Source organism: Gavialis gangeticus, unplaced genomic scaffold (assembly GCF_001723915.1).
Source record: "Gavialis gangeticus isolate Ggan-Ray unplaced genomic scaffold, GavGan_comp1, whole genome shotgun sequence".
Taxonomy (NCBI): domain Eukaryota; kingdom Metazoa; phylum Chordata; order Crocodylia; family Gavialidae; genus Gavialis; species Gavialis gangeticus.
In genome coordinates this window covers 18,685,474-18,695,882 of record NW_017728996.1, presented here as the reverse complement: position 1 = coordinate 18,695,882, position 10,409 = coordinate 18,685,474, and the positions used below count along the sequence as shown (strand labels likewise).

At 43.0% G+C, this 10,409-nt stretch overlaps 2 protein-coding genes across 2 annotated transcripts in view; both read left to right on the top strand.

Annotated features, from left to right (window-relative positions):
* The first annotated feature begins 1,297 nt into the window (after positions 1-1,297).
* Positions 1,298-3,640, top strand: BCL2A1 (BCL2 related protein A1). Its single transcript, XM_019503853.1, has 2 exons — positions 1,298-1,891; positions 3,421-3,640. The coding sequence occupies exons 1-2, from the start codon at positions 1,472-1,474 to the stop codon at positions 3,526-3,528; spliced, it is 528 nt and encodes a 175-aa protein (XP_019359398.1). The 5' UTR covers positions 1,298-1,471; the 3' UTR covers positions 3,529-3,640.
* A 6,456-nt stretch (positions 3,641-10,096) lies between these two features.
* The window catches only part of LOC109288527 (5-formyltetrahydrofolate cyclo-ligase-like), a 54,270-nt gene continuing 53,957 nt past the window's right edge, over positions 10,097-10,409 (top strand). Inside the window, exon 1 of the mRNA XM_019504093.1 lies at positions 10,097-10,191. The gene's annotated coding sequence lies outside the window, so the exon portion shown is untranslated. The remainder of the gene's footprint in view (positions 10,192-10,409) is intronic.

The following is a 10,409-nucleotide window of genomic DNA, read 5'->3' as shown; positions in this document are numbered from 1 at the left end:
GTTTCAAATCTAGCCAGTATATTTGGGTGGTTGGGTGGAGAAACTAATCAAACTGTTCTTTAACGTTATTCTTTTTTTGTTTGTTTGTTTGTTTTTAAAAGGAAAGGACATACATGAAACATATTAGAGAACGTTATTCAAGTTGCAAGGTGCAAAGGAAGTGCAATTTTTTGTTTGATTGCTTTTATAACCGTAAGTCAAATCACTTGTACGTATTTATTGGAAGACAGCCTTGAATTGCATGATCACATACCATTTTTTTCCATCTGACCTCATTCATGTAACATGACAGAAGCAAATTAAGGTAGTATGGCAACCAATTGTAAACCTGGCATTTTCTAACTTTTGATCAGTTGACTTTGAAACCCAAATCATTGTCCTCTAATACATTTTTTGCATGTAATAGATAAACAAATTAATCTGGTCTTTGAGCCACAAGAGGTGGGTGGGGGAAGAGACAGAGAAAATTAAGAAAATCATGCCAGGTGCTAACGGTCACTGGTTATATACAAGCATTTAATTTCAGAGAGAAAGCTGGGAAATTCCTCTTCTGTCAACTGTTAGTTCAGTAACTTCCCAGGCCAGAGAGGTGAGTTCCCCTCTACCCTGTATCTGCCTATATTTGCAAAACATTAGTCAGCTATATAAACAACACACTGTTTATGAGTGCTTGGGTCTAAGCCATCTGTGGTTTCCCTGACCCTGTAAATCATTGGGTTATTAGAAATGGGCAAAAATGCTCTCATTTCACAATTCTTCTATATAAAAGGGACATGTTTTTCACACCGAGTTTAATGAAAAAATCCTGTTTTTCAAGCAGCTCCACTGGTTACTTAGGGAAGTGAGTATTTGTCAGTTTAACAGCACCGATATGAGGGCAAGAGAAAGATTATCTAACTTCTGTCAGCTGCCCCATCCCCACTCGGAGCCAGATTGTCACATGAAAGAAAATTCCCAGTAGGGAACAGAGAAGTGCAATTTTCCGCTCGCTGAGCTTCTACTTAATTGTCTAGCCAGGAAAGAAGGAAAGCAGTGCTTGCTGGGCTAGAAGGAGAGCTGGTGCTGTACTGTCCATACTACATAAGGCAATGTAGACTCCACTGACTTTGTCCTGCATGTGAACTTCCTTGGGAGTGGAGGAGCTGCGTGGGATTTGAAAAAGTCTGCCAGACCAAGAGCCTCCCCTTTCCAATCTTCAGGGCTTTCAAGAGGACCCATCAAGGGATAGCCACGGAGGTATAATATTATCCAATTGGGCTTGGCAGATAGGGTTTTCTTTCATTTCCGAGTTCTCACTTCTTCCGCAACCCACACATCCTTTTTAAGTCAGCAGATTTTACAGGAACCTCTGTGATGCACACAGAAATTCCACCACCCGCTTAGACAGTACTTAAAACTGTGTGTCAGACTTGCAGTGGCTTAGTTCCTCCTTGATTCAGCTTTGCACTTTTCTCTCCCAGTTTGTTTCTCAATGGAAAGCACTGAGTCCTGCTATGTTTGCTGCTTAGTCCAAGATTATCTGAAATATGTTCTTCAGGAATCACAGCCTGGACCAGCCCCAAGCAGAGTGGCTCATGTCTTGCGAAACATTGCATCCTCTTTGCAAAAGGAAACTGAAGAGAATCTAAAGCCATTCTTGGACACACTTGAATTTTCATCTATAGAAGCTGCCAGAAGAATTTTCACCCAAGTCATGGAGCAAGAATTTGCTGATGGCAATACCAACTGGGGACGGATTTTGACAATATTTATGTTTGGAGGAATTGTCACGAAGAGGCTTCAAGAGCATGGAGTTCGGCTTACAGGAGAAAATAAAGAGCAGATTTCAGATTTCATCACAGAGTACATCATGAACAACAAGGCTGAATGGATAGAGGCAAATGGAGGTTGGGTAAGTTTAAGTCCAGTATTTTGCTGGGTTTTTGGTTGTAGCCATGTTGGTCTAAGGACACAGGCAGGCAGGGTTCTTTGAGTAGTCCAGTATTTTAGCATTTTTCATCATAGAATAAATCAAAATTGAATTAAAAAAATATGTCTTTAAAGCCTTTGTCAGCAGCATATCAAGCTTGTTCAGGGATTTACTGGAATTTACCAGTTTAATTCATTTTTTGCATACCTTGAATTCCTCATAGAGCAAATATCTTTCTTCAGATTTAAACTGTAGAAAGACAAAACTCTTCTTTAGAGTACTTGCTGCAGCATAAACCACTGAAGTAGGACTCAGGTCATTTGTAGCACACTTTTGTCAAAGCCAAAGCTAAAGCTCAGCCCCTAGTGAAATGGTGCAGTAATAATGCTTATTTATAGAACCTGATCCAGAACTTAATGGCAGTCAATGGCATGGGAATGGGAACACTTCAGTATTGAAATCCTGACCCTGTGCAATCAATAGAAGTTTTGCCATGACTTCAGTGAGACCAAGATTTCATCCCATGTCAATTTACTTGTACAATCTGATAGTCAGATAAAATTGGGATCAAATCCTGCTTGCTCTCTTCATGTACTGAGACTATTTGTTTGAATGGAAACTGGCCAAGGTATTCTCTGGAGAGCCACATTTGTCAAATATGAGTAAAACATACGGAAAAGTAGTATGTTGCTTTGTCCTGTGCATCATGGCCTTTCAGTGAAACACCTCTATACCGATGGAGGCCTGCTTAAAATTCTACTCCCCTACTTTGCAGGTTTCAGCACACAAACATGGTTTTCTGTAGGAGGTTAGGGGAAGTTGCAAGCAAATGACATCTGAGCGTGGTATTCCCCTGATTCTTCTCTTTATCTAGTTTCTTTTTTCTAATTTACAAATTTAGCTTTTTCTTCATCCATCGTCTCTGGTCCTCATTCTATTGTGAATGGAGTTACTTTTAAATTGTGATGTCATCTACAATGGTGAAATTGGGTTTCTTTTCTTTTTCTGATTTTCTTTTTCTGCCTTCTCCCACTATTTTTCCCTTTTCTCTTTCTCTTTTTTTCTTTCTCTCTTCCATTTCCCTTTAGCCACCTCTTTTTAGTAAGAAGAATTACTGCTGCTTTCTTGTCTATTTTCAGAGGTTCATCTCTCAATTTCTTTCAAGTGAAGTTATCTATATAAGGTCAACAGCAGTTTCTGGCAACCCTGTGTTTAGCAGTATTTCCATCCTACATATGATCCTGCCCCCAGAGAGAGCAGCAGGCAGGAAGGACATATTCTTGACCATGATCTGATCCAGAGATAAGACAGACACTGAATGAAGTGCAGATATTTTCAGCTATTACTTTTAGAGCACAGTCCACTTATTTCTGAGTTAGTTGACTGGAATTGTAGGCACAAGGTTATGTCACCCTCTGTTGAACTGCAGTCAGAAGACAACAATGCACTTTGCACATGAGCTTATTATTTTGAAGCAATAACCACATTTTTGTTTTGTTTTTTTCCTATAGGAAAATGGCTTCCTTGTGAAGTTTGAGGGTCAGAAATCGTGGCTGTCCTTATTTGATGTGAAGGCAAGAATCATGGCTGTTTTCTCCTTCTTCAGTCAATATTATTGATTAAAAATGGACCTGTCCTCCTGCATGCATCAACTGGATATTCTTCTTCTTTTTCATGTGTCTCTACACATTTGACCATTTTGTTACACATGCTTGTGTTCATTTGTTGTACTGTGTGAGGTCTTTCATTGTACATGTGCCTTCAAGCAATGGGCCTTGCAGCAGGTGTTGCATAGTCTGAGGCTCTGTGCTGCAGTCACGGGTGGTTGAACCAATGGTATAACCTCACTTCTTCATTAGTTCCTGAGTGGAGGTTGAGACATCACCACCTTTGCCATGGTTCATCAGCCTGTGGTGGTAAGGACTCAGCTGCTGGAATGTCCATTTTTCCACTGTCAAGTATTTTCTTCAGCCTCTTGTTCCTCATCTGTAGTTGCCTCCTTGGGTGTGGCATCAAGAGGAAGCTCCTGCATGACTTCAGACATTTGTGTGCTGCGGGATGGTCACAGTGGGCATCTCACATCTTCAGTTTGGCTTGATCATTCTATTCTGCTAGCCACTGCTCTTCTGATGTCAGGTGGAGCAATGCCAGCCAGCAGGTATACATTGTTTGGGCTGGCAGGCTTCATACATCCTGTGATGCATTGGCAGCTATTGTTCCAACTGGGGTCGAGGCAAGACTCATTGCACTGACTTCCTTTCAACAACTCCGCCAAGGCTAAAATAAAGGAGGGTTTTTTTTTTGTTTTTACTTTGTTAATTTATTAATACACATAATCAATATGCCCAATGTGGCTTCTTTGACCACAGTAGAAACTGGAGTCCTCCAGTATGGAAGAGTACCAGTCTGCCAATATAAGTCAAGGAGAGCAGTCAAGGAGACATTGCTTATAGGAAAAAGTTCATTATTCATGTTCATTCAATCTAGGCTGTTGTGCTGCACATATGTAGAAAAGCACTGAGTTATAAGCATGATCTAGTTGGGGGTGGGCAGCATAAATTGTAATTGTTTTGTAAATGCATCTTGCTTTATTGCTGTGGACCCAACTCTTCATTGGTCCATAGGCAACAATACCAAACAATTAGTGCACTGCTATTTACATCATCATTTGCTTTCCCTGTAAATTTTAGTTTTAATATTTTCAGTTCTTACAGCTAGAAATAATATTGGAGGGTCTCATAGGCAATATCTGGCCTGAAGCTATGGGATGGGAACAACGGCTTATTTTATTTTATTGCAACTTTATTATATGCAAAAGATATTTTTTCACTAAAGGAAAACATGATAAACATCCTTTATGTAAGTGCATCAGAGTTTATGAATAGATCAAATACTTATTATAGAACCTGTAACTTAAAATGTTGGTCCATTACACAAAATGTGTACTCCTGTTTACTGTCAGTTCAATGGCATTTGTTTAATTTCTTTTTTAAAAAAAGGTTCTTTGTATGTACAGTTGCTACTTTTATAAACAGCAGTAAGGTAGCGATTTAATTTCTTTTTAAAGAGATTTTTTTTAAATGGTGAAGTGCAATAAAAATATTTGAAGTCAATAAACTCTTGGTATCCTCTTTCTTTAGGACAATGAGTTTTGGAAAAAATATATTTTAAAGAATATTATATAGAGTTAGAATTGAGGCTTATTTTTACTAAGTTTCATCACTTGTCCTAGATAAGTAGTTCTCAACCATGTTAGACTCAAGGCACCCCTTGGAAAATGCCAGTTCTTCGTTTTTACTTGTTGTTTTGACCACAGAAAAGTAACAGAACAATTCTTCTGTTGCAAAGAACTGAGAACGAGCACAGCAGGTCAGAATGTGTTTAGCACAATAGATTCCTGTTTGAATTTCTGTGTTTATCTTGTGAATAATGTTCGCATGCCTAACAGTGCTAACATTGTGTGGAACCACATGGCACCCTTGAAAGGTTCTCAGAGCACCCCCAGGGGGCTGTGGCACCATGGTTGAGAATCACTGGATTGCATACTCTTGCAAAAGCCAGTCTGGGCTAAAGTGAGAATCCAGGCCTGATCTGAAAAGAAAAACTAATTTACAAGCCAATCTGTATTATTTTTGTAGAACTGTCTGGTCATTCAACAGATACTTTTCCTGGGGAAATATAACAGATCCTATATTTGGAGGCAAAAGTCTCTCTGATGTCAGGGGAACACCCTGTACCTGTTGCAAGCTTTTACAGTCTGTAGTGGGTTTGTTTAAACTGAATCAGGCTTTTCACTTGCTTCAACTTTGCACTTCAGAGAAATTCTAGGTTGTTCTGTAGCAGCCAGGACTGTTTCTGTGGTAACAGGTGATGGGAGTCAGGGCTTTCTTTCCTATATGGTTGGAGAGAGATAAACCAGGACAAGGAGCATGTGCAGGTGTGCATGGGGATCAGTGATCCTGTGGACACCACTTTTTCTCCAAAACACTCTTCTGTGGAGTTTTATAGTGTTGGGAAGATGGGCTCTTTCAGGTGGCATGTTTTCCAAATGAACTGGAGGGGTTTTGAAGTGTTAAAGTATTAAAAACTGTTAGAACCATCATTATTTCCTCCAGTTTCTCCTTTACTTGAAGATGGGATACCGCACAGTGCCAGGGGGAACGTTCATTTACAGTAGAGGTCTTGGGAGTAATTTAAGGGCTCTTGAGGAAAAGGACACTCGGAGGATGTGGAGGAAGTCCACATCTGGCCATAGTTCAGGATTCAATGAGACATTTGTCCCGTATGGCTTATTGGCATCTGGGATCTGCAGGCCCAGGTTCATGGGATGACTCTCATAGAGAAGTGATTCTCAGGGTGCTAGGGCACCCTGGGGTACCTTTGAAGGGTCAGATCCTTTGAAGGGTGCCTTGAGGTGTGAGGAGATAAGCAGATAAACCAGGCTCAGACTTGTCCCTGCCTGAACAATCTCCTATCTCTTACTGCCCAGCCCCTGTGTAGGGGGGTAAGCTCTGTAATGTATAAATTAACTACTGAAATTGGGTGCCAGTCAATTTGCAAAAGCTATGGAGGGGTGTCTTGAGTCCGCTAAAGGGTGACCCTTGAGTCTACAAAGGTTGAGAACACTGTTTATATGTTTTTTGTAGACATATTGGATCTATGATGATCAAGACCTGAAGCAGTACAGGTAGTTAATTTCCTTACATTGCCTTGAGCCAACAAGGGAAAATCTGGACCCTCAAAGGCATGAATTCAGGTTGCTTAGCCAGTATTTGTGCCTATGTGTCACCAATATGTGGACAAGGTTCTTTGGGTAGATGTGATATCTTTTATTAGACCAACTAAATGTGATAGCTCAATGTGATATCTAGATATATTTTATTAGACCCAGAAGAGCACACAAATCACCAGCAAACTCTCCCTATGCCCGAAGAAGGGTGTTTGTGCTACAAATCTTACAAACAGCAATTTTTCCAACTATTTAGTTGGTCTAATAAAAGATCTCACATCTACCCAAAGAACCATGTCTGCCAGTGTCCTTAGACCAACATGGCTACAAACAACATCATCACCAGTATGTGTGCATTAAGAATATATTAGATGGAAAATATATGTAATGGAGGATCATTGTACAGGATGTGGATTTTCCATTTTCCTCTGACACATCTGGCAATGAGCAGCACTGGAAGAAAGATACCAGACAAGATGGACTGAGGACTATGAGGAATGGCTTTCTAAATAAATGCTGAAATATATTTATTTGTATAATAGTCCCTAGAGACCAAAGATCTTATTCACTTTCAGACAGTATTTACTGTACAACTTTATTTTCTTTCATCAAATAATATATTTTAAATTATGGGACTAAAGAATTTTAATTAAAACACAGAAAGCCAGGCATGGCCTTTTTTCTCCTTTAAGCATAGAATTAAAGCTAGAAGGTGCAAAAGTTCTAGCACCTGCCTTCTGTTGCTGAGACCTGGATGTAAGCAAAGGATGGTAGGCCTATGATCTATCTTCACCAGAAGCAAAATCGCTATCTGCCTTGTATTTAAGGAAAAGACGAGAGTAATGTCAACGGGTACTAGCTATACTACAATACTTGTAAATCAGATAGTATATTAATAGTCATAGTGTATTAATGCCGCTGGCATTGGTTTTGCTACTGATATGAAGTTTTATCCTGCCACATCCGCTGCAGACCTACACACACACACACACACACACACACACACACACATATGCCAAAACCCCACAGACACAGCTGTTTAAGACATCACAACAGCTGTCACAAATTATTGGTGAAATGGTCATGCCTTGTTTTTAGAGAAGAAGAGAAGAGAAGGCTGAGATGGGATCTGGTGGCCATCTACAAACTGGCCAAGGGAGACCAGCAAGCAATGGGAGAGTCCCTGTTCCCCCGAGCGCTACTGGGAGTAACAAGAAATAAGGGCCAGAAGTTGCTGGAGAGTAGATTTCGGCTAGACCGGAGGAGGTGCTACTTCACAGCCAGGGCGGCTAGGATCTGGAACCAACTTCCAAGGGAAGTGGTGCTCGCTCCTACCCTGGGGGTCTTCAAAAGGAGGCTAGATAATCACCTAGCCGGGGTTGTTTGACCCCAGCATTCTTTCCTGCCCATGGCAGGGGGTCGGACTTGATGATCTGCTCAGGTCTCTTCCAACCCTACCAACTATGAAACTATAAAAAGTCAAACAGCAGCAGGAAAGAACAGTAGCTAGCAGGTGGTTTCAGGATATCAGAGAACACCATGGGCAGAGACCCATCAGACCCTCTAATGCCATCTCCCTACCTTCTGTTCTTTTGCTGCATGCTTGCTGGTGTTTTGTCAGATCACATAAGCTAAATGATTGAGTTCCTATCTTTTTCACTGGGAGACAGATATGCAAACTGAACACGCTTTCCTAGTACGTATGGCGGAAGACAATCTGAAAAGGAGGATGCAAAGCCAAAAACAATTGAAAAAAAGTTGTTGTCTCTTTCCTGTTCTGTAAAGAATTCCCCAAACTTTCCAGATAACTTCTGTTATCTTGCCACAGCTGGCTATTATGCAGGTAGGAAATCACTTGAGTGACAAGTGTTAAAATGATATTAAAATGTACTTCCCCTTTCTTTGCAGAACTGGGACAAGGGTGGTTTCTCTGTAAAGTCTGATCAGTGCTAAGTGTAAAAGCGTTAAGTGATGGTTCTGCAATTGCAAGGGGCACTATGCTGGTCAGGGGCCCCCAGTACATTATACCTGTGTCTTAAGGTGGTTGTCTAGGAAAGAGTAGGATCCTGAAACCAGACCTTGGCACTGGGCCCCCAAAATTAACCCTGCTGTGGGTTGGAAAGCCTTGCACTTGCAGGGCTTGTGTAATGCTGTGCAAACACATACCAGTCAGCTTCAGGCTGCCTTAAATTAAAGGAAAAGCCAGTTTAGTTCTAGACTGCCCTGAGGACTGAGGAAACACAAAGGTACAAACCAAGCCACCTTTACCACCTCAGCTCCTGGGCAAGTCAACTCGGTGATCTAGGACAACATTTCTAGTGTACCAACAAGTGGAGGAAAAAAAACAAACCCCAAAGTGTTTTTAACATAGTTATGCCTGGCATTCACTTCTCACCAACCATAAGCCCAAAGTCTGCAGCATGGCTTAAAAGCCATGACATTTCTAAACAGTACGTAGAAGAGATGGACAGGGGTGGGAGGTACGCCAGGGCATCTGCACCTCCTTGGATTCCTGGTCCGCCCAAAGCTTAAAATCACTTGCTTGGCAATGGCAGCAGCATTGCTAATCAGGCAGTGCTGAGGGAGTCCGTTGACTTCATGGCTCATTAAACTACCTTACGCCTTCTAAATTCTTCATGCCACAGGCCTCAATGACCCGCTCTTCTTTTGAATGGTCCTGATGTTCACCCATTCAGCTCCTCTTCCACAATTCACGTGTCTGTTTGCTTCTCTTGGTCACGAAGCACCTATTTCACAGGTGGGTAAACTGTTTTTAACTCACTACAGTGTAGTTATATATATTTTTGCTCCAATCTTCAACTGAACAACACAGCCCAAGGCCCCTAGCAGAGGAGTAAAACTTCTAGTTTATTTTGAACTGGGGAAAAACACCTGTTGTCTTCATTACGATGAGACACCTCACCCTCTTCATGCCGCCCCCCACCCGCAAAATCCTGGATCTGCCCATGCACGTGACTATTTCCCATCTGCCTACCTATTGACTGTGTGCCCTTGTTGGAAGGAGGCTAACAGCATCCTGGCCTGCAGCAGTAGGAGCGTTACCAGTGGACTGAGGTGACTCTTCCCCTCAATTCAGCACCGCTGAGGCCACGTCTGGAGCATCGCGTCTGGTTTTGCCGCCTTCCCACTGCAGAAAGGAAGGACGTGGAAAAAATTAGAGAGAGTCCAGTGGAAGGCATTGAAAACGGTGAGGGGCTGAGAGGACTGGGCTTATTTAGTCCGGAGAAGAGAAGACCGAGAGGGGATTTAATAGCAGGGTGCTTACAACAAGCTAGACTGGGGTGGGCAACGTTTGGGGGGGCCGAGTGCCAACCCTCCCCTGCACTCTCCCGGGCGGACAACGGCATGTCGTCTACCCCCGCCACGTCGTGGCGTGTTGTCCACCCCGGTCAAGGGCGCCCGGGGCCTGATCTTCGTGTCTGCCCCCCACGCTCTGGCATGGAGCCGGCGGCGAAGAAGGAGCAGCGGTGTCCAGGGAGTTGAGGCTGGATACTAGGAAGAACTTTCCCACGAGGAAGCACCGGGACGGGCTGTATAAAAAACACCATCCTCAGGGCGGGGGGTGAAGACCGAGCCCTGCCTGGGATGGTGTCGCTGGGGCTGGTGCGGCCTCGAGCAGGGGCCGGGCTAGGCGAGGCCCCCTCCAGCCCCCGGGGCGGGAAGCGGGAGGCGGAGGCGGCGCGATGGCGGCGGCGCTGCGAGAGGCGAAGCGGCTGCTGCGGACCGAGCTGCGGCGGCGGCTGCGCGCGC

Coding starts and splice junctions, on each gene's coding strand:
- BCL2A1 (XM_019503853.1), top strand. CDS start 1,472: ATGGAAAGCACTGAGTCCTGCTATGTTTGCTGCTTAGTCCAAGATTAT. Junction 1,892..3,420: donor TAGAGGCAAATGGAGGTTGG/GTAAGTTTAAGT, acceptor TTTTTCCTATAG/GAAAATGGCTTCCTTGTGAA.